Source organism: Epinephelus lanceolatus, chromosome 3, assembly GCF_041903045.1.
Source record: "Epinephelus lanceolatus isolate andai-2023 chromosome 3, ASM4190304v1, whole genome shotgun sequence".
Classification (NCBI taxonomy): domain Eukaryota; kingdom Metazoa; phylum Chordata; class Actinopteri; order Perciformes; family Serranidae; genus Epinephelus; species Epinephelus lanceolatus.
Window position 1 is genome coordinate 48174070 of NC_135736.1, and position 24417 is coordinate 48198486.

Below are 24417 nucleotides of genomic sequence, written 5' to 3' on the forward strand. Positions count from 1 at the left end.
TTCATTGCTGCTGAATTCATTTTCTAGATCAAAGTGCTGCCAAACAACGCTGGTTTATGAGAGGACATCTCTCCAGTTTAAAACTCCAGTCTACTGGAGGATTACCGCAGGGAGGGGGACTGCTGTCTGACCGCTCTGTAGCACCCACTAGTGGCGGGCGGCTGCATGACAGTTAAGCGGCCTCGTACATGCATAAACACTAATTGGTTTAACCGGCTAATATTTCTGGTGCCGACTAGCGAGAGGGTGGACGTTTAATCGTTTAGACGGCTAATCACACACATCCCTAGCAGGATTTTACTGTTGCAGTTGGTTGAGGTGGAGCTCATTTTTGACTTTTTAACTAATAATCATTTTCATTATAGATCAATCGGCTGATTATTTTCTCCATTAATCGACTGATTGTTTGGTTTGTCAAAATAGTGAGAAATGTTTGTCACAATGAGCCAGAGCCCAAAGTGACACCTTCACAGTGTTTGTTCTGTCCAACCAGCAGTTTGAAATCCAATTATATTAGAGACACGTTTACTGTCACAATAAATGAAGACAAGCAGCAAATCCTCACAATTCAGAAACTGGAATTAGAGAATGTCTGGTATTCTTGCTTGAACAGACTGACTTTGAGCTCCAGTGCGAAGAATTTAGGAGGCTGTATTGGCAAAAATGAAGTATAATATAATAAATGTGTTTTCTTTAATGTATAATCATCTGAAAATAAAAGTGGTTGTGTTTTTGTTTTGTTACCAGTGGTTTATATCTGCACAGGGAGCAGGTCTACAAAGAACGCTATGTTGCACCACCATGTTTCTGCAGGGTCCCAGAACGGACAAAGCAAACACTGGCTCTAGAAAGGGCCACTTGCATTTTGGAATCGGCCATGTTAGTTAGAGGAGGGCATCAGAAAAGAAATGTTAAACTACTTTATGCAGTGCTTTTACCGGTTTAAATCACTGGACCTGTTTGTTTTGGAGAGAAGAGACCTCTGCGGTAAAAACCTCCCTTTTTCTGGACTTACACTGTACGACATTTCTGTCTGTTCTGTTCTCAGGCTACACACTGGTCCACACCAATTATCCCCGGTGATTCTTGTCCTATTTTTATTATCATTACTATTATTTCAGTCACTGCGTCTGTTCATGTACCAGCTCAAATGTTACTGTAGTAACGTAAAAGTGCCACCAGATGGCAGGAGCTAGATCTAAAACACAGCATGCAAACATACAAGCCACTGAATCTTCCACAACAAGTTCCTGCAAATGTTTCACAATAAAAGCCTTTTTAGAAAATAAACCCAAGTTATAAGGGGCTTTTAATATAAAAGTGAAACAGAAAGTGTTGAGTTTGAAATGATGGCGCCATGCATTAACTTTATCAAGGCAAACGGGAGCGGATAAAATGTAATAATATAAAAATACAGAGAGAATAATAAATAACAGCCTGTTTATAATGTACTCTGCAGTTGTGGTAAGTATTTTTTAACTCCATTACTTTATGCCCATCTCCATTATGAAGAAATAACAGTTTGCTAGCTTGACGCTAACAGTTGATAAAGTGCCTCTGCTGTTTCCTTTTTACTCTGTGTGCTAAGGTCCCTACAGGAAATATCAAAAAGGCTGGGCTGTTGTCGTACAGTTTCCAATGCAGCAGATCGCTCTGTGTTCCTATTGGTCAAAGTGACGGCTGTGATGGGAGAAGTCGTGAACGACAAAAAGAAAATCAAACATGCTAGACTTTCTGTCGGGATGTTGTGAGGTGTCCCGGACGTGGCATTGGTTGTCATCTACTATGACACACTACACAAGAAGAAACAATGGATTAGCATGTACGACACTCATTGTCGTTTAGGATTCCAGTCGACACCGTACGACGCTGCATCGGGCTGTAATCGAGCTGATATCGTGTAGTGTGAACCAGGCATCAATATCTGGATCAGAAATAAGGTGAGCACATGTTAGGTTATCAGAGAAAGTGGGTGAGAACACTTTAGCAGGTGCTCTGCGACATGCCAAACGGTGGCAGAGAAACACTGATTTGTAACGTGCAGCTGCTTTATTCAGTGTTTTCACCTGTTTTAATCACCTGGTCTGCTGATAATTCAGCTCTGGTAAAAACCTCAGCACAGTGAAGGAATTCTACCAGAAGAAGTTTCATGTGGTTGAAATCTGCAATCCTCACCACCCGATGCCACTAAATCCCCCTAAATCTTACACAGTCGACCTTGAGACAATTATTCAAATAAAAAAGTTATCTTGTATTTTTGGCGATAGATAAATAAATTCTTTTAGCTCTGTAATCTAGAGTGAAATAGATTATTCTCAGAGCGTGGCACCGTGTGGTTTGGATCTTGATTTTCTGCAAAATCACAGTCAAACACAACATAGTTCCAAAAAGGCCATTTTGTTTTCCTCAATCAGTTTCATTCCAGATTTAATTATTCTGTTTGTGAGTTTGTTTGAGGCTGACTGATGAGTTGATTTGGTTTCTTTGATTGCTGTGCCAGCCACTCAAACATTCCTCCTCCCTCCTCAGTGAACTCCACATGCAGAGGTCTGTTCCAGCTTGTTGTCTGACACTGAGCCCAACACACACTTGGCTCTGATCGCAGGCGTCACATGGGCCTAGTACACTACATGGTGCTTCCTTTTTATCTTGCACTGATGAGTTCCACACACACATTAATACACTGCTCAAAAAAATTAAGGGATCACTTATTCATCACAGTCTAACAGGAAGTCAGTTAAACTCCAGAGATATCAATGTGTCCATTCAGGAAGCACAAGTGATTGTGAATCAGTTTCAGTTGCTTTGGTGCAAATCAAAGTGACAACAGGTGCAATGGAGAGGCAAAAGCAAGACAACCCCCAAACAGGAAATGATTTTACATGTGGTGTCCACAGACAGCTGCTCTCTCCTTATCCTTCCTGACTGATTCTTCTCTAGTTTGGTCTTCTGCTAGTGTCCTTGTCACTACTGGTAGCATGAGGCCGTACCTGCAGCCCAGTCAGGTTGCACAGGTAGTCCAGCTCCTCCAGGATGGCACATCCATACGAATGTTTGCTGTGTCTCCCAGCACAGTCTCAAGAACATGGAGGAGACACCAGGAGGCCGCCCGTTACACCTGAAGAGCTGGACAGGGCCGCAGAAGGGCATCAACCCAGCAGCAGCACCGGTATCTGCTCCTTTGTGTGAGGAGGAACAGGAGGAGCAGCCAGAGCCCTACAACATGACCTCCGGCAGGCTACTGGTGTGCATGTTTCTGTCCACACTGTCAGAAACAGACTCCATGAGGGTGGCATGTGCTCACAGCCCAGCACCATGCAGCTCCATTGGCATTCCAGAGAACACCAGAATTGGAAGGTCCACCACTGGCGCCTCGAGAGCATGTTCACAATGGGCACATGTGACAGACGTGAAAGAGTCTGGAGACGCCATGGTGAATGTTATGCTGCCTGTAACACCATCCAGTTTGGCAGTGGGTCAGTGATGGTCTGAGGAGGCATATCCTTGGAGGGTCACACAGACCTCCATGTCATAGCCAGGTTACAAGAAAAATGATTCAGAAAACTTCCTACATGACACACCTGCATTAAAGCTATTATACATTCCTCTGTTTCCTATTACAAACCAAAAACAGGTCATACGAACCAGCAGTTTACTTCAACTGAAGCGAGGCGCCATCTAAAAGCCCTTTAATGTTCATTAGTGCTTAAGAAGTTAGAAGCGTAGAGAGCTAGGGTTTGTCTATTCTGTGTTCATATCCATCAGTCAGCACACTCCACTGTGTTGGCAACATCTCTAAAACTGTGCCGCTGTTAAAAGAAGTCTGTTCAAATATACTTTGAAATCAAAACATAATCACACACTGCAGGTGCTAACAGCTAAGCAGAGAAGCTAATCAGATCAAATTACTCCACCGAGAGGAGTTAATATATGAATCTGACCTACAATGAAACATGTGCTTGTATATTTAGGGACAGAGGGTGGTAACCCCACCTCACATCAGATTATGTGCCAGAACATTTGAATGTCTGACATAAATCTGAGTGACATTGCTTCAAAGCGTACATGACAGTAAAGCTGCCTTTGCTGCAGCAGCGTCTTACAGGACTCTCAAACTGCTGACCACCCTGCTGCAATCAGGACAGGGCAACAGCCTCCACATCAACTGTCATATCAAAAACACAAAAATGCATATGGTTGGGTTTTTCAGTCCCTCGTGGACGTGGCAAGATGACAAAATGTCCACCACACTGACCCTCGCGACCACGCTGGAAAGAATGATTTGGCTTTGCACTGTCAAAATGACGCATTTCCGCAGAGCTCAGCATCCACACTAAGACGCCTCATCAATGGGAAAACTGTTCTTCCTTCTCCTGTTTGATTCAGCAAACAACAAAACTGTTGATCACAGTCAACATGTGTTCAGGAGTGGGACAGACAGTCTGGTTGGTCTCAGCTGGGTAAACATCCTTCCTGTCCCCTCCTGCTCTTTGCAAACTGTTTTAACAAAGACACACTCACAACTTAGCTGTTGTCTTTGACAGATATGTTAAATGAATGAGCACAACATAATGACTTGACTGCAGATCATAAATATCAAAGCTCCAGTGTGTAGGATTTAAGAGGATATACTGGCAGCAATAGAATATAATAAGTGTGTTTTCTTTAGTGTACAATCACCTGAAAATAAGAATTGTTGTGTTTTTGTAACCTTAGAATGAGACGGTTAAATCTACATAGGGAGCAGGTCCTCGTCTACAGAGATCGCCATGTTGCACAGCCATGTTTTTACAGTAGCCCAGAGTGGACAAACCAAACACTGGCTCTAGATAGGGACACTCAGGTTTTCATGTTGGCCACTGTAGTTAGCAGCTCCTCCACGACAAGCAGCATCGGAAAAGCACTCATTTTTTTTCATGTGAAACCGCTTTGTTCAGTGTTTTAACCCGTTTAAATCACTTGGTTTGTTTTGGAGAGAAGAGACCTCTGTGGATAATTCAGCTTGTGGTAAAAACCTGCTGAAAGTCTGGCTCTTACTTTATCGGAGAAGAAAGCCAAGCGCAGATTAGTATGTGCTGCGTTAGCGGCTCGTGACAGACATGCCAAACAGTGTAGGAGAAATGTTGATTTGTTATTTTTACAAGTTAACATCATTGGGTTTGTTTAGAGGAGGAGACCTCTCCAGATATTTCAGCTTTCGGGAAAAATCTCTTGAACTTCTGGGTCAGAAATGAGGTGATCATACATAAAATTATCAGAGTAAAAATGTGTAGGCCGTCTGTAAAGAGGCCAACAGGGTAGGACAAATACTATTTTGTAACATGAAACTGCTTCATTCAGTGTTTTTACCACTTTTAATCACCAGCGGTCTCATTTATAAACACTGTGTACGCAGAGATCAAGGCCTGAAAGAGGCATACGTCACTTCTCATGCAAAACTTGTCATATATAAAAAACAAACTTGATGGGAGAATGTGCGCACCTGTTGGGAAACTTTGACCCACGCGTACAAACATTTTGGAGACAGGGGAAATTGGAGACATAGATGGTGAGGTGGTGCACTGAAGCTAAATTATAGAAATTAAATGTGAGAGAAGATGATGATGGCTCTCACACATCTCGCCTCATATCACTTGTTACCTATAGATCCACTTCATCATAAACATTCAATGCAGCTGTGTTTTTTGTGCTTATGCTAGTGCGACATAACTTTTCAATAAACACCTTTCAGTTGTAAAATTATAAGCCTACTACAATCTGTCCCAAAAATCCGCTCAGTATTTCATCTGCGCTGTCTCACCATCACCATCAGGGATGCAGCTGACACTGTGGTCAGCCGTGGAGCGCACATCAAACAGCTTTAGTGATTGCAAAACAGAGCATCAACAGTTTCTAATATCTTCCAATATTATAAATACATATCACCAAGCACGATTTAAGTTTTCAGATGAGGTGGATCCACATGTGGACAATGCCAAGTTGATCTGGGATTTATAAAAGGAAACTGTGCACTGTCACGTGTAAGCAGATTTTATAAATCAAAATATTTTTTACCACACGCCATTTTCTGCTTTTTTCTGCAGGTACACTTTAAGTATGGATCCTGTGCACTGTTTTATAAATGAGACCCCTTGTCTGTTAGTTTTGGAGAGGAGGAGACCTCTGTGGATAACTGGGCTTCCTGAACGATGAACACTGAAGGAACTCTAGCTAAGAGAAGTTTCAACTAGTTGCAGTCTGCACTCCTCACCGCTAGGTTCCACTAAATCCTCTTACACACTGGACCTTTAAGTGTTCCCAGGTGAGCAGTAATTCCTGTCTGAGGCTGAGGCTTCTGTTACATTTGATCCATGTTGTCTGACATGATACTGAGGTCTCTCCCAAAACCAGACCTGGTATTGGTTATTATCCTGGAGAGATAAAGTATAATGAAATGAACTGAGAATCATCATTTCTACATTTAAAATGTGTGAGCAAAAAATAAAGAACAATCTTTATATCACTGTCCTCTGAAGCTAGTTTTCCTCCACCAAAACATGATATCAGCATTTTCAAACCGATCCACTCAAGAGACCATTTTTGAAGATGCTCTGTTTCTGAGTATGAAACACAGCGGTTGAGTGCGCACACACAGGGCCAAGACGGAGAGAAAAAGATGTGTTTTCAAATTCAGCTGGCTCAGTGTGGGCGTATTCTTACTCGTGGCAGAACTAGGGAAATCATTGTCCACACAATTTTGGATTCATCAATCCATTTATAACACAGTTAGGATTTAAACTGTGAGGGAAACACTTATCAGGGACACATAAGCTGCATTAGAGCACATGCATCCACAGTGCTAAATCTAAGCTGGCACAGCGGCTCCAAAAAAAGGAACAATTACATCACATTAGCTACCTGAACTGGAACATCCCAGCTACTGTACCTCGACTACTTCGTCTGCCTGTGTGATGTAACGAGGCCAGTGTGTGTTGCACTTATAATAATAACTGTTACCTGCCTCCACAAAATGAGGAAACCTTCACTGCTTGGCTGGCTCACTCAGGCCTTCATAGTTGTCTTTCCTTATTTACTTATCTTTATTATCTTATTCTGTTTAATTAAACAAGGTAAGCGTTTCATAATGAATGGATAAGGAGATCAACTAAGGATTAGGAAGGGGGAGAAGCAGTCACATTTCTCCTCACAGGCGACTTGTAGTTGATTTAAAGTCTGTAGTGTTTAAACCTTAAAACTGTCACCAAGATGAATACCACAGTACCACAGTCATTCTCTGTCTACTTCCCACACACACACTATTTCAATAAAACACACTAATTTCAGGCAAAAACATGAAATAAAAATGTGACCTTAAGATTGTTGATCAGAGTGGGCAGTGCATCAGTCTAAAACACTTTAACAACAGATATACACAATCTCATTTCTATGTTTTTTGTGGCATATAATTGGATTTTGGTTATTATTTGCCTTATGGTATCTATCGGCTGTTGATCCTTTTATCATTACATCACACTGACAACTCAATTCAAAGCATCTGAATTAAGCTGAGGATGGGCTGAATGTTATCACCCTGAAAAATAAGGATAAATATATGATTTGATGTGATTCAAACACGACAGAGACGTCTGACAGAGCTCCAGTGTACTGCCATTTCTCATAATACAACACTTCCGGTAAATATTTTCAAAATAAAACAACAAACGCTAATGCATGACCACTTTTTTAAGACAAACACTAAAATGATCCAGCAGGCATGGTCAGGAGTAGAATGGTCTCCTAAAATGAGTGTATCAACAAAATGACAAATACTTCTTATCGAAGCATTAGTTCTTTGATACCAATAATACAAGAATAACCAATAAATAAATAAGTATGTCTTATTAAAGGTCAAGATAAAAACTTTATTGGATCTCCAGGGGGGATTTCCAAGCTTCTTGATTGTATATAAAGTAATAAAATTAATAACTTCTACTCATTGGAAAAGGTGATGAACACATACTAATGCATCCATAATTACAATCCAGTGGTATAATTTACATTAATTTGGCTGTATTACTTTTGGTTCTTAGATCATTAATTTTAAAAGCAGTAGCATACTTTTAAAAAACAAATAAATTAAATAAAATAATAAAAATGGATTTGTTCACTCTAGTCTTAAAGGAGCTATATGTAAGAAATCTAAAGCAAATAATCATAAAATCCTCCTAATATGTCACAGAGACTAAGGAATAATGTTCATATAACATACTGATCTCACCGACAACAATAGCACAGCCAGAATATTCGCATTTAAAAAACATTTTTACAGTCTGCAAATCATGTTTATGTTTTGAATTTGTGTTTTAGCCTGTTGCGCCACCCACCGCTGTCTACCAGTCACGCAGTCAGTAGAGTCTCAGCATCAGTTACAGTTACGACTGAGCTACAGCAGCACGGCAAGCAGCGTTAGCAGTGTCCTGGTACATAGCATTAGTAGCCGGCTCCTCCTCTGCTGTATCCCGGCAGCAGCGTTAGCAGCAGAGAAGCCGGACATGCTCGAACGGTCTGCTGGAAAACCGAAGATCAAGGACGCGGCGACGTGGCCCTGCCACAGCAGCCGCCCGTGGGCAAACAAATCAGTCTCCAGCATGCCGCTGTCCAGCAACCTGAATTTGATTGCAGTAACCGTTTTGGCCACATTCTTACATACAGCGCCTTTAACTAGCTTTGGTTTTCCAGAAACAGATCTGAATCTTTTTCTTGTAACACTTCTAATCTTGCTGGACTTTATTATTTATGGTTTTATGATTTCATGATTTTCTGATTTAATTATTATAAAGTTAACACTTACGGTTTTGCCAATACTGAGCTACTACGCCTTCAGTGTACTCTATTTATCTTATTTTTTAGGGTCTAGGGATGCACGATATCGTATCTTTAGCCGATATCCGATATGTAACAACCAGGGATGGGTCACGATTTTCGAATTTTCGAATAGTTGTTTTATTTTGAAAAATCTATTTTTTAATGCGACTATTACTATTCGCCGTCTTATTTCCCCCCTTTATTTGACATGTAATTCAGCTCCTAACCACACGAGGGCAGTATAGGATTGCTACAGCAGTGTGAGATGGGCTACCAGCTAGTTTGATGCTCTTCTACAAACAGGAGAAACATGCAGAGACTACTACAGTCATCAAAAAGTTCTGTGTGGAACAATTCGACAAAATAAACGAAAATGAGGTGCAGTGCAAACTCTGTGAGGCAAAGCTTGCGTATCACAAGTCTACAACAAGTATGCACAGTCATTTGAGAGCGAGGCACGCAGGAGGCGGCGAGGGACCGTACGGCTGGGCTCGGCGGCGCGACACGTCTGCACCGCGAGTCCCGTAGCAGCTTGCCCCCCTGTTAATCAATTACAGCGGCTCCACCAGCAACGGGAGCAGCGCGACAACCCCCGTCTGTTGCGCGACAACTCTCTATTTTACGCGGCTCTTCTATTTTTGTTGCGCTACGCTCCCCTACGCGACCCTCCAGCAGATAAAAACTACATGAAATAGTGTGCTAAACGTGCACAGTTTGTTTTTAAATGAATAAACCATTATCAGAGGTGATATGTGATGAATTTTTTTTTCACGCATTTACCAATGTTTATCCGTGACATTGTGTAAATGTCCGTGGCGGACATTTGAAAGCGAGTAGATGACAAACAGTAGAGTAAAGTTGTAGATATAAGCAGCCTACATGCAGCCTCTCAGCTCAGCAAACGGTAAACAACCCCGCTGGCTTCTCTACGTGTCGCTTCCGTACGCAGTCAGTGGAGCCCAAATGAATATGACATGACGCTACGCTGACGTGACGCAATGTATGGATCTCTGTGTGCGTGGCTCCCGGGGGGGGGGAATTATTCGAAAAATCGTTGAATACTTGCCATGATTTTCAAATTGTGTTTTTGCTTGTGCTGCCCATCCCTAGTAACAACTCATTTCACCAATAACTGACACTGATATCGATAAAGTGATCATCAAGTCTCCTCTGTAGTGTACTTAACATCATACTATGCATGCATACTCTTATCGTGACGGCCCACCAGCAGATGGAGACATGAAGTACAAAACTTTTCATTGATTATAATATTCATTCATTGTGCAAATTTTAAAAAAGCATATTGGCCGATTTCAAAACTTTATTTTAAAGCCAATATCAGCTGATATCGATGACGTGCTGATATTATCATGCATCCCTGTCCTTTTGTATTGAATTGCCATCTAGGCATGTTTATGTTTATTTTGTCTATTTCATATAAAGCACTGAGAGCATATATTGACCTTGTGCTACATTTCTTGTGTGAAAGGAGCTATATAAGTAAAGTTTATTATCATTATTATTATTAGTATAATTATATTACTCTTACAAGATTTTCTACATTGTGGTATTACTATTTTAATTAGGCACAAAAGCTGAGTACTTCCTCCACCACCATTTATATCAATGTGAAATAAATATGTTTAATTTATGGGCTGTAAGTCGGACAAAAAAATGACACTTTATTAACACTGTTATTTAACTGTTCTCTAACGATAAACACACCAATAACTAGCTGCAGTCAAAGTTAATTTATTCAAGCGACAATTACTTTATTCTTAGAAGCTTTTACTTTGATTTATTTTCTTAATGTTACGACACTTCCGTCGTTACTTTGCTGCGCACTTGACGCACCTCCAGCTAGCATGCTAGCCTGCTAGCTAAGCCGTAACAGTATTTCTGTATTTCCTCAGCAGCTAACTAGCCGTGTGACAACATTACACCGAGACACACATCGACGGTACTGTAAACGTTGATGTGTGGCAATGTGTCAGTTGAAAGAAGCAGAAATAACAAAATAATTCAACAATATTGTCATTAAAACAAACAGACAAAAAACAACGGATACGCTCTTTTTTTAATGTCAGCACGGAGCTAACGGTAGCTAGGTTAGCCTGGGGTGCTAGTTCTGAAGCTAGCAGTGCAGTCGAAGGAGGAGAATCTGTTTTTACAGAATGACATTATGATTTTAAAAATTAAGTGCAGCATTTTCTTACCATTTTGGTGCAGGGGGGGTCTGAAGCTGCTTGGAGAGTAATTCAAAGCTCCGGTAACGGCTCGACGCGGTCAGATACAGACGACGTTTTAACGAGGTTTGTGACTTTTAACGGTGAGATACCGACCACCGGCTGTCTGACTTTACGGTTTGTGACAGCGGGGGAGAGATTCACTGCAGCGCCAGCAGATAGAGCCGCAGAGGGGGAGAGTGAAGAGGGAGAGAGGAGGAGGAGGAGGAGGAGGAGTGGAAGGTGCAAACCAAAGCTCGTCTATTGAGCAGAGGAACCACTCGACTTCATAAAAACAAACACTGAATCACAAACAGCCACATCTGGTGGAATGTAGCTATTTAGGGACTGTTCGTTACTTGTGAGGGGGGAGGGGTGGTGCAAAAAATATTTATTTTATTTATTGATTTATTTAAAAAAAAAAAAAAGGGACAATGTGCATTAATCAACATTTTAATTTTAGTTTTCATCAGCAGTCCCTTTGCCAGCAGTGGATCTGAAGGTCATGAGGCCAGATAGAGGAGGAGGTGCTGAACCACGCATAATCTTATATACAAGACAAATATTTTTAAACATGATGAGGTTTTCCCAGCTCAGTAGTTTTGAGTGCTTGTTTGGGGAGGCATGTCAAGCACTGACGAGGGACTTACGTACTTTTTTAAAATTTGAAAAGGCTGTATTTTGTGTTTATTTTACTGCCGATTCTTAAATTCTACATTCTTTCACACACAGCCAGAAACTGTAAAAATAAAAATTATTGTTAGATTTTCAAACTTATGACCGTTCTTGGACACATCTTGTGTGACAAATAAATAAGTGATATTTCATCAAAATCATTTTATTCTTTGTTATTCAACATTCAACAACAGTTTAACTCACCAGCTCGCAAGACAAGAGTGAAAAAACAAGGGCTTTTTCAATTCCAGGATTTCATCTTCAACTTTTAACTTAAAGTCTAATAACTAATTTATGGTCGAGGGAGGGCTGTGTGTTTTGAGGGGGAAGGGGGTGCTGCTAAAAGGAGGAGGCATGTCAATTTTTTAAGCACTGCAAGGGACTTACATTTTTTTATTCTAGCCAAGACTGCATTTGCAATCATTTGGCCTGTGATTCAACAGAGCAAAGCACACTGAAATAACTACATCTTAAAAGATACCTGTGTTTGTGTTGACTACACCTAAGTTCCCCGCTGCCTCCTGTCTTTGAGCTAAGCTAGGCTAAACACAGCCTGTTTTTATTTTATCGTATTTTACTTTTTTTGCAAAGAGTGATTTATCACCTTCAACACACACAATCTTTGGAGCAAAAAACGGTTCAGCACATCCAGTTTCCCCCTCACTATCTGATGGGGGAAACATCATAGATCACTGACAACAACAAACATAAATAGTCATGTTTTTATCACAACACAATCCTGTTTTTTACATAAATAAATGCTCAGGAAATCTTTCTGTTTAGTAGCAGTAGAGTGTACTTTCCCTAAATTTAAAGACATACATCACGGCCACAGTGTGCACATTCTTTTGGATGTGATGCACAATAAACTGCTTCTTATATTACACCTACATTATAGTCTATATTTGTTTGGCATGTAAAATTTTATCCTGAGAGGGGATTATTATTATTTGATATACAGGAGAGTGCTAGGCAGTGGCATTGTTCGGACTGGGCATCTGAGGTTTCAGCCCTGAATGTTTCATGAACAGCCCCAGATCTAAATAAGCTGTATATATTTTATATATCAAAATAATATATCATTGATCAGAAACAAGTTTTGGGTCCTCTCTGTCATTCAAGCAGCACATTCTGTTTGATTGTGCACAAGAGAGTGAAGCACACCAGTGATCACTTTAATGTTGCAGCTGGTAAAGGTGGAGCTCTTTTTAAATGCTTTATAAACTGCCGGCTGGTTTAATCTATACGTATGCATCATCATTTATTAGTTGATTGTATTTTGTATTAATAATCTAAGTCTTCAAAGTCACTAAAGCATCCATATATCACTTAAAGTGTGTAACCATTAGATGGCTCAAACAAGAAGCTCCCACATACAATACATGGATCCAGGAAGTCTGGGACCTCGATCAGATGGAACAAATCACACACTCATTAAGACTACAAAAATCCACCTTTATTAAATGATGCAGTCCTGTCGTGGCTTTAATAATACAATGAGGTTTATCATCCAGCAGGGCTCTGCTAAACTCTAACTTTTATATTCCCCCCATGTGCACATCACATTACATGTTATAGTCTGTAGAACCAATTTTGCACCTGTACTTTATCTGTGTGATTATAATGTGTTTTCAATCCTTTTTTTATTTCTAATAAATGGGTTTGGTTATATGCACATTGGAGTGGATGTCTGTGCTGTTTTATTCTTATGTCCAAGTAATTTTTCAATATAATGTGTGCAAATATTATATACAGCTAGAAAAAAGGAAAGGTATACACCGTATTGCTGTTGATGAAAACTTAAAATTAAGTTCTAAGAAAAACGTAACTAAAGCAGACAAATGTAGTGGAGTTAAATGTACAGTGTTGTCTTTCAAAAACATGGGAAGAAGGCAACGAGCAACAAAAGAGGAAATGACCCAAAAAAAAATGAGCAAGAAATTAGTAAAAGAGAGAAAATTAAAAACAAAACACTTATTAAAAAAATGAATAAAAACAAATATAAGAACCAACAAATAAACAAACAAGGAAATGACCTGGAAAAGGAGCTTAGAAATTATAATTCTGTAACATAATTTTAAATATATAATAATGATAATTATAAAAAATAGTTTTACCCTGGCTGTTTAAAAATAATTTTCAAAATCTATTAATTTTTTCTACTTTGTGGAACATTTCTCACCAAGTTGCTTGTCGCCTTTTTCCCCACACTTTTGACAGAAACTGCACCAATTAGCTCGGGGGCCAAAGGTTTAAATACTTGAGAAAGGTGTTTCAAAGGGTTAATGCATGAGTCAGAATCATCTAATGAGTTCATATCATTGATGATGCTCGAAGTCGAGTATGATAGTCCTCCCTGGGTGTCCTTGTTGTGGGTCTTCAGATGGCTGAAGAGGCCAATTCTGGAGCCACAAACCTTCTTGCAGTGTGGGCAGGGATGTTGGGTGCTGGCGGTGGGATGTGTGGGGGCCCGCTTGGTGGAGAGCCTCTCCTTCCTTTGCTGCTGCAGCCTGTTGGAGATGATCTTCATGGAAAGTGGCACCTTAATGCAGGCAGTTTCTCCATGCAGGTCTTTGACTGGCTGTAACTTCCCAGTTTGAGCTGATGGGTTTTTTTTGAGACTGGTTCTGATGGTGTCCTTGTAGCGCTTTTTCTGGCCTCCAGGTGCACGGTGACCGGTGGAGAGTTCAGAGTAGAGGATTTGTTTTGGAAAGCGTCTATCAGGCATCTGTATTACGTGGCCTGTCCATCTGAGCTGGTGCTTTGTGATGGTGGTGGTGATGCTGTCTCCTGTAAGATGCTGGTGTTTGTCCTCTCATCTTCTCAGCTCACACGCAGGATTTTTCGTAGACATCTCTGATGGTAGGACTCAAGGGTTCTTAAATGCCTACTATAAGTGGTCCATGCCTCTGCACCATAGAGGAGTACTGGCAGTATGACTGCTTTGTACACAAGCAGCTTGGTCTTGGCGAGTAGGTCAGGATTTTCAAAGACCCTTTTGCGAAGCTTTGAAAAAGCGCCACTGGCACAGCAGATTCGGTGGTTTATTTCGCAGTCAATGTCCGCCTAAGACGAGAGGTGGCTTCCCAGATAAGGGAAGTGGTCAACATTCTCAAGGCGTCCATTGTCAATTGTTATTGTTGGCGGGGATAAAGCGGTGTCTGGTGGGGGTTGGTGGAGGACCTCGGTCTTCTTGATGTTCATGGTGAGAGCAAGAAGCCGGTAGGCCCTTGTGAAAGCATTGAGGGTGGCCTGAAGATCTTCCTCTGTATGGGCTACAACAGCACAGTCATCTGCATATTGTAACTCCATGATGGAAGTATGGAGGACCTTAGATTTGGCTTTGAATCTGTTTAGGTTGAATAGTTTACCATCTGTTCTGTAGATTATCTGGACACCACTGGGTGCACTGGTTCCAACAAAATGGAGGATGGCGGCTATGAAAACTGTGAACAGGGTGGGGGCAATGATACAGCCTTGCTTGACACCAGTTTCCACCTGAAAGGGTTTAGTCTCGCTGCCATGGCAGAGGACAGCAGCTGACATGTTGTCATGTAAGAGTCTCAGGACCCTGATGTACTTTTCTGGACATCCAAATTTGGATAAGATTGTCCAGAAGGCCTGACATACAGTCACAGGGGACAGTTTCATACTTTAATACTACATTTTACTGATTATATTGAGGGAACAGTTCCAACGCAGGACTTGTACTTATAGCAGAGTGTTTTTGCTGTGTGGTTTTAGTGCTGTTCCTCAAGTTAAGGGTCTGAATACGTCCTCCACCACTGATACATTAAAATATTCATGATTATAATAACTGCAAATGTTACTGTACAGTGCTATTGGTTCATTATACTGTTTTATTCACAAAGACACTTTATACTCCTTCAGTTCAACACGTAACAAAACAGCAAGGTTCAGGCATTGAGACATCTCAACAGAAAACAAACAAACAGATCATATTTGGCAAAATAAATCCAGCCATGCACTTCAGGAGGAAACTGAGAAAAGAAAAAGCTGTGGCGGCACAAACTTAACACAAAGTGAAGCACTTGCAGCCGTCAAAAAGCACCGTGTCCCAAAATAAAAGCAAAACGGTCCTCTTCTCAGCGGAGAGACGGAGGTGTCTGACGGCTTTAAGGATCAGTCTGGTGACACTTTTCTTACTGTCAACAAATCCCATGAAATCATCAAGTGTGGATTAATCCGCAGCTGAAAATAGTCCCCAACAGATGTACTACTTCCTCCTGTTTGTGTGATAAAAACTACAGTGAGCACCTGTTTTGGGAAATTACTGATGGAGCTATATATCTGTGTTTTTAAAGATTTAGGTCTTCAGGCGGAACCAATGGGCTCAGAGCTGAGAGCCACAGACAGAAAGTCAGACAATATTGAGAAACGGACTAACGGGGCCCCCAGGAAGTGCGCCTGGCTTGGACAGACAGATGTTTAACTGCAGACACATTCCCATTGTAGCGTACACGCCCACCATTAGTACAAGACAAACCCACCATTCGACACTGTGGAAACAAACATGAGGCCGAACGTGGCAATACTCCACTTCATAATTGATAATACACGAAAACGGGGTTTACTTTATAAGTAACAAGATGTAGCCTTCCCATTACCCTCAACCTACCTCTCTTTTAACCAACTACTTCACAGCTAGCTAATCGCTAACTTAGCATTTTCGTCAGGGCTCTGCCTCCAGGTCAACAGGCGAAGGGGGCTGATCGTGGACTGATATGTAGGTTAAGATGGGCGAGTCATGCAGGTGCTCCAGCTGCAATATACCTACTTGCTTTGAAGCCAATTTTCATAGTGGCCAAACAGCGGTACTGCCCTTTCCATACTTTTCCCCATAGACTTACATTGTAAAAGAGACGTCTGTAAATCAGTGGATGCATTTCTTAGAGCATCACAACGCCCATGAAACGACTTGTTCCACTGTTGATTTAATCAGTCTGATAACATTCCCAAAGTATAACAGGGCCACAAGATCAAACTATTTTATCTCCAGTCAAGTTAGCGGAGCACTAAACAGGAAGTCAGCCGGTTGGCCAGCAGGAGTTGGCGGTTGTTGGCATCTGTAAGTCTCTAGCGCACCTGCTCTATGGGCCCATGATGCCGTAGCAGCACCAATCACCCAGGTAATGTGATACCATGGAAACAGAGCTTTGTTGGCTTCATGTGCCACTGAGCAACTTCCATAGCAATGAACAGGGACCCTCCTCCAACGTTGTATCCAGGTCTCTTTACACATCCACAGGACTAACACATGTTGGTTTTTGTTTTTCAATGGGATTTGCTGACATTTAGAGTAACACCAGCCTTATCCTTTAGAGGAAGAATCCACCATCATCCACTCACACTGTCACGTCTCATTTTGTCTTCAAGGTTTGTTTCATTGCTACAGAAATGCACTTTTTTTACAACCTGCCTCGACATTTGTGTTTCCTCTTCTTGACAGAGTTCTAACATGGCAGCTCTCACTTTGTCTGAAATTGGCCAGTTATAAACAGGAAGAAGAAGAAACATTCCTTTAGGGACTGTTCATTATTTATAAGGGGGGAGAGGTGGAGCAAAAAAGAGGGCGGGATGTCAAATAATATTTTAAGCAGTGGGAGGGACCTATGGTTTTATTTTTGGCTTAGGGGAGGAGCACACAAGTTTAAATGGTTGTATTTTGTATTTATTTTATGGCAGATTTGTAAAGAAAACATGCAGGTGGGATGGGACGTAGATACAGGAACATAGATGCCTCATTATTTGCTGAATCATATGTCAACAGCACCGCCATATTGGCGAGGTCAGACTTGCCTGTAAACAAATGCAAGCAAACAGGAGCTGCGGTTCTTCCTGATTAAAAACACCCTATAATGTTTATTTTTCTTAACCAACTGCAATAAGTGGTTTTTATGTTATATTTATATGTATACAGTTCATGTAATCCTAACATGATCCCAACCTTTCCTGGTTGGGAAAAAAAAACATCATAATTTTTATTTTATTTGATTTTTTTTAATCAAGAAAAACCACAGCTGCCATGGTCACTTGTATTGGTATAATACAGGCGTACTTGACATCGTCAATATGGCGTCGCCACTGACTTATCACTGCAATGGTCTGACGCAGTCAATGCAGCATCTACGTATAAATGACTGTGAGTTAGGAAGGCATGTTTTCTATACAAATTGCCAAGATTACACCATTGATGACAGCCAGAAACGGTAAAAACAAAAATTATTGTTGGATTTATAACATTTCTGACTGTCCTTGAACACATCACGTGCAACAAATGCTTCTGTCTTAAATAAAACGTCACCAAATCTGATCTTAAAATAGTGATATTGCTTCAGAATCACTTTATTCCACATCTCATTTAAAATTCAGCCACAAATAAACCATTTGCACAAACTAACCAGCATGACAAGGGTGAAAACAAAGGCTATTTTAAATCTAATAACTCATTTATAGTGGACGGAGGGTCATGGATTTCCACCGGTCACTCAGGGAGGTGCAAGGAAAAATATGTGTAGCTTTGGGGAGGGTCCAAATAAATAAAGTCACACCCCAGCCACCTGCCTCCTCTGATAAATAGAGAACAGTCCCTTATTGTGACCTGTTTGTTTAAAAGTGTTTTGGGTGGATTTTTCACGTTAAATAACACAATACATAACCCATAAGAAAAGTCAGAACTATCACAGCGATGAACACGCTCTCACATATCGTCTCTCCTCTCTCACAGACACATCCACACAGCTATTAATAAATAAGATAAAATACTTCTTCCACCCACAGGTGTCTTCCGTCCTGCTAACACCACGCTAGCTGCTGCGCTCAGTCCCGAGGGGGGTATTGCTCACACACATCTGAAGGCTTCAGGCTTGACTCAACCTTAAAGGAACAGTTGGAACATTCTGGGGGGATGTTGTTTTTTGTGAATTTCTGTGCTTCCACCACAGAGAGAGGTCCTGTATTTAGCCTAGCTTAGCACAAAGACTGGGAGCAGGGGGAAACTGTTAGCCTAGCCCCATTAAAAGTGGGCAAATACACTTTCCAAAGGATTTCTGGGAAAATTCACAAAGCACATATTGTGGCCGCTGATAGCACACATGCCAATGTTACAGCACAAACACACTACTAAAGTTTACAGCAGAGTGTAATCAACTGTGACAAACATTATTTGTGATTTAATATCTCAGTCTGTCAGTGCGCTTCAGTTCCCACCATCTCTCTGAAGACACCAATAATTTCACTGTAACTGTGTGTAACTGTGAGGACTGATCTTTAAGACTTGGACTGTTTTTGCAGTGAGGCTCATTTGCATAGGAGAGGACCAGTTTTGATCAAATGTATGCATATTACCCAATTTAAATATATGCAAATAGCACAGGAGCACTGAGATGGTGTTTGCTTGGCAGTGCAGTTTCGGGTGCATTTCACCCTTTGCAGGTGCTCTGAGAATTACATGGTTTCTCCTGCGGCAGCAAAAGCTGCACAATCCTTGTGTAATTCTGCCCATCAGTCTGATTTAAATGCTGTATCATGTTTATTGAGCAGGTGCAGAAATAGGTGACACTGGAGCTGCTGTTTTTGCTGGCTGACAACCGCTGGTGGCAGTGACTGAACGCAGCATCTCTAAAGTCCATCGTGGTTGTTGCCAGGTTTGAGGTCTGGCTTTGCATTTGATGGAAAGAGTATTTGTCTCTTTTGATCGAGCCAGACTGGCAGGTTCCCCTAACCCCGACTGTAACCGCAGCACTCTGATCTGAGCTTAAAATATTGATATTTCACCAAAATCACTTTGTTCTACGTGTCTCGTTTAAAGTTTGGCAAAAGATAAATCATGTGCGCAAACTAACCAGCGACAAGAGTGAAAAACCAACACTTTAGTCAACTCCAGGATTTTGTCGATGCCTTTAACATCAAAAGGTAAGTTTTAAAAATCTAATAGGAGGAGGGAGGGTCATGGATTCTCTGTCAGTCAGGGAGGCTCGAGGAAAAAAATTTATAGCTTCACAAAAGGGTTTAAAAACCCCAAAAGAAAACAAAGTCACAACCCAGCCACCCCCCTCCTTTGATAAATAAAGAACAGTCCCTAACTGGTTTACAATTGTTTGGCCTGTGATTCCTTAAATTTTCCTGTAAATGGCCCACAGTCAAAAAAGTTTGGCCACCCCTGCTCTGAAGGAGTTTTATAACATGTCTGTTCTCCTGAAAAGTACTTTGCGTGTGAACAAAAGACCAACCTGTGTTTGTGTTAACTAAGCCTAAGTTCCTCGCTGCCTCCTGTCTTTGAGCTAGACTTTGCTAAACACATCCTGGATCTCTGTACTGGAGTCACTCACATGGTGTGTATGTAAATCTTCTCATCTGAATCCTACAAGCTGATTTCAGTAAGTGTCCGATTGTCCCTTAAACTCTGCACGCTCCTGTTTTAAAGCTTCACTCCGCGACTTTCTATGTGGAACTTTTCTTGGTGTTTGATCATTGAAAGAAGTCCACCTACACACTGAGTGATGGACTGAAACATAAACCCCTTTTCCACTAACATTAGCGTGTCTGCGCGGGTTATTTAAACACGGGAAAATGAGCTAAAAATAGGCGATAGACTTCTTTCCTATTGCCAGATGACCACCACTGTGTACACGGCTCTGCAGCAGAGCAGTATGCCTGTCTGTGTGTGTAGGGTTTATTGTGTGTGTTCCATGTTCAACGTCACTGTCAGGCTGGAAACAGGTTAACAAAGAGTTGGAAGCAGCATGGAAGCCAGTGAAAACTTGATGGTGGTTACTTTTTTGCATATATATATATATCCCTTATGTATACAGTCTGTCTTTCAAACTTGATGCAGACAAATTTGGATTGATGTTTGAACGCTGCTTGGCCAGAGATGGGCGGCATTGTGTGGTGACCTGTCATTGCACCTCACTGGTTAAGAGGCTATAAAATTAGCGTGTTCACCCGGGTGTTGTGTTCCCATCACTGCCGATAAATACCTGCGACTACTACTGAGTAATTTGACCCAGCTGTGAAACCTTTCCCATTACATTAAAAAGATGTTAGCGGGTGTTAGTGGATTTTTTTGTGCAGTGGAAAAGGGGCTTTAGATACAGATACAGTTGGTGAGCGCTCCCCTCAGAGGTTAACTGCTCTTCCAAGCTTCAGATCTTTCCCCTGTTCTGTCCCTTTAGTTCCCTTTGATATAAAAGATCTTAAACCAGCTGAGCTGTGTGCAGTTAACTTACATCACTGTACAGGATTTCTGAATACTAGCTAATGCTTTTCAAACTTTTCCCCTCTGCTGGCGTGTGAAGCTGCCAAGAAGCACCACTGCAGAGTGCAGCTTTAAAACAAAAACCCCCTTTAAGGACCAGCACAGCTAACAGCTACTTTCTTTCCTCTCTGTGATAAAACAAATACCAGACCCTCGCTGACGTGACGCACGCCTTTAAAATAAGGCTGTCCTTTTATTGTGATGCTGATGTTCAAAGTCCCGGTACGACTGTATCCTCTGCTTGGTATTTGGTGTGTGGGCGGTGGGAGGACGAGCGGACTCAGTTGAAGGCCTCCTTGTTGATCCACATGAGGGTCCGCGTCTCGTTGGGCTTGCACTCGTACTCGATGCTGCTGAATTTGTTGCCGAACTGGCAGTGCTCCCTCTTGTAGTAATTGTAGTATTTTGCCTGCCAGACCGTCTCAAACGTCCCCGCTTTGTTGAACTGGACAGGAGGAGAGATCATCGTCACCAACACTGCTGCAAAAATCACCCATCTGATATGTGATAAAAGGTCCCAGTGACACTGTTGTCTCACCTCCATGCTGACTTGGACAGGTTGCCGGTCTCCGCTCTTGGTGTGCGGGACGCCCTCGGTGTCATACTGGCCGTGGTAAACCACCGACTCCTCGTCCCTGGACTGCTGCTCCAGAGGGAAGATGATGCCTCCGATGTTCATGTTGCTGTGAGGAGGAGAAAGAGGAGCAAGTAGTTTGATACTGCACTGAGAGCTTTAAAGTGACACCTGCATGCACCTGCAGGTCAGGTGGATCTGAGAGCTGATATTCTCAAAGGCCTCTCTGTGAATGACTGTGTCTTGGACTGTACGTTTGGTCGAAAGGTCTGCCAAATAAATAAATGTCATCTTAATATAATGACCTTCTTTCTGGTAACCATGAGTCTCTTTCACACGTAATTCCCAGTAAATTACTGGGATAACCTTTCAGGCACTGCACGCACTATATTCATGAAAATTCCCATCTGGCACCTTTTCTAAATGCCTTGAGAATAGATGAGGCAGGGACAGTCCAGCAGATGGCGGTAATGCAACATTTTTACATGTCAACAGTGATAAAACTCAGCAGAAGAAGAAAAGGATGGGGCAAGGCCAGATGTAAGACGTCTCATAATTTTCAGTAACATGGCAAATAAAGAGCTGTTAATGTCCAGTGGCAATGTTCTTATAATATGTTTAATATCTAACAAGTTTGTGAGAAAACAGTGGCGTAAATGCTAATTGCAAATGTATGATAACACCAACTGGATCCCAAGATGGCGTCTATTTATTCAAATGGAGTTGCTATATCAAAAAAGTTTCTAGCTTTCTAGCGTCCACTGAATATGTGCAGTAGTGTTTCTTACACTTGCGCCACCTGCAAGTTCCCACCTGGCTCACAGACTTTACATCGTGATGACGTCACAGATGTGTTTTTTAATGGCTTTTCTTGGTTTAAAGAAAGTTTTACAAATATAAAACCGCCATGGATCAAAAACTCATAATAGAAAGAGGCATAACTGAGCTTGTTTGCAGTTGGAGGCGTCCTGTCAACAGTTTAACAGACGTCTCTTTTATAATGGTGCTCTACAGGGAAAATGCTTTTTGGGTTCCAGGGGATTTTTTGTTGCAATACCACGAGTGGCCACTGGGAACAATTGGCAGCAAGGCTGAGCAGTGTTCCTGGAGGCCTGATGCTAAGCCGTAAATATCTCACAGATTCAAATACGCCATCATCGTAGTCTTGTGATTGGTTTGCTCGCTCTACATGAAAGCGTCTTTCGTACATGCTGCAATAGTGCTGCAGGGGTGACGTTTTCTTGTAGGCCGATACGGAGGTTAGCGTCGCCCTGGTTCCCTTGGATTATAGATTATTGCAGAAAATACGCTCTGCGGCAAACAAACATTTATGATTCACATGTTTTGCTCAGCAAGATAATCTTCACTACTGAACACCACTTTTATGATGTTTTTAAAAAAATTTTTTTGATGAAATATCACCATTTTAAGCTCAAATTTCGTTGTTTTTTTTCTAACAGAAGCCTTCGTCACTCATGATGTGTCCAAGGACCGTCGGAAATCTTAAAAGCCAATGCTAATTTGTGTTTTTACACTTCCTGGCTCTGATAAATGGTGTAATTTTGGTGATTTTTAAAGAAAACACGACGGGTTTGGAAGGTTTTCTTCAAAGATCAGTAGTAAAATAAATATAAAATTCATCCATTCAGCCAAAATATTTATTTATTTATTTATTTAAAAGGGACAGTGCACATTAATGTACAACAGTAAAAACAGTGTAAATGTGCCGAAGTTAGCGCAATACACATACGTCCCTCCCCAAATATTATTTCACATGCCTCCCCTTTGTTGCACCACCCCTCCCCCTCTCCTCACAAGTAACGAACAGTCCCTTGACACCTTCCTCTGCACAGATGGATCCCTCCCTGCGTGTCACTGAGGCTGTGTGTGATCAGGTGGACCCCGCCCTGCTCACTTCACTTCACCTTATCCAACAGCAGCAGAGCCGACACGAGCTGTTGGTCCATCAGCAGAGACACGACGCCTCCTGACGTCACCAGCGATGAAAAAAACATCACACATGATGATTTATTCAGGCGGATATCAGATGCTGCTGCAGGCCTGCAGGAGGAGGCCACGGAGCCACCGACATGCGCCACTGTCACTGCTTTAATTTAGTTTCATATTCTAAAACAAACGCTAATTATGGCGGTGCATCTCATGCTTACAGATGTGTGACCTTTGTTTTATTATAGGGAACGAATGAAATAAGAGAACACGCATGCTCTGTGTGCTCCTGCTGCAGATACACCCAGTATCTGACCATATCATAAAGACAGCAGCAACAATATTGATTAAATCTATTTCTTCTTACGTGGCCTCGACGTTTCCAGGCTTCAGCACCACCTCGATCTTGTATTTGGAGCCTGTGAGCAGTTTGATGGTCCTGCTCTGTCCGAACCGGGTCCCGTCCACCTTGAAGAACACGGGCCCCTCATTGGGCTGGATCCGCAGGGAGATGGAGATGTTGATGATCGGAGGGACGTCGTCCATTATCCCGGATCCTTCGGTGTCCTGCGGGGTCAGTTTTCGGTCCCGTGTTGAGGGAGAGGATGGCGGATGATGCGGTGATGCTGAGGAGGGACCACGGTCAAGCTGGGGAGCACACGGCTTCCGGTTACGTCTTTCAAAATAAAAGTGTGAGGGCCGGAGTCTGGGCTGCAACTAACCGATCATGGTCTAGATTAATCGACTGTGGTTGAAAAAGGCAATATCAATATGCCGAAAGACGATTTCAGATTGTTTCTACTGTCAAACCAGTGGTGCATAAATCTAATTAATCTTACTATTAAGGGACTGTTGGTTACTTATGAGGGGGA

The 24417-nt window shown here is 41.7% G+C and overlaps 2 protein-coding genes across 2 annotated transcripts in view; both read right to left on the reverse strand.

Moving 5' to 3' along the window:
* The window catches only part of ppp3r1b (protein phosphatase 3 (formerly 2B), regulatory s1ubunit B, alpha isoform, b), a 59074-nt gene extending 47816 nt beyond the window's left edge, over positions 1-11258 (reverse strand). The window contains exon 1 of the mRNA XM_033625116.2: positions 11061-11258. Coding sequence (XP_033481007.1) covers positions 11061-11063 — 3 coding nt within the window. The 5' untranslated portion in view covers positions 11064-11258. The remainder of the gene's footprint in view (positions 1-11060) is intronic.
* Positions 11259-18094: 6836 nt separating this feature from the next.
* Positions 18095-24231, reverse strand: cnrip1a (cannabinoid receptor interacting protein 1a). Its single transcript, XM_033624104.2, has 3 exons — positions 23913-24231; positions 21563-21707; positions 18095-21469 (listed from the first exon to the last, which is right to left on the reverse strand). The coding sequence occupies exons 1-3, from the start codon at positions 24089-24091 to the stop codon at positions 21305-21307; spliced, it is 489 nt and encodes a 162-aa protein (XP_033479995.1). The 5' UTR covers positions 24092-24231; the 3' UTR covers positions 18095-21304.
* Between the last annotated feature and the right edge of the window lie 186 nt (positions 24232-24417).

Bases quoted from the DNA above. Each gene is read 5' to 3' on its own strand.
- cnrip1a (XM_033624104.2), bottom strand. From the start codon at position 24,091: ATGGACGACGTCCCTCCGATCATCAACATCTCCATCTCCCTGCGGATC. The intron at 21,708-23,912 runs GTAAGAAGAAAT...TCCTCCTCACAG, and splicing joins CCTGGAAACGTCGAGGCCAC to CAACATGAACATCGGAGGCA. The intron at 21,470-21,562 runs GTGAGACAACAG...CCTCCTGTCCAG, and splicing joins CTGTCCAAGTCAGCATGGAG to TTCAACAAAGCGGGGACGTT.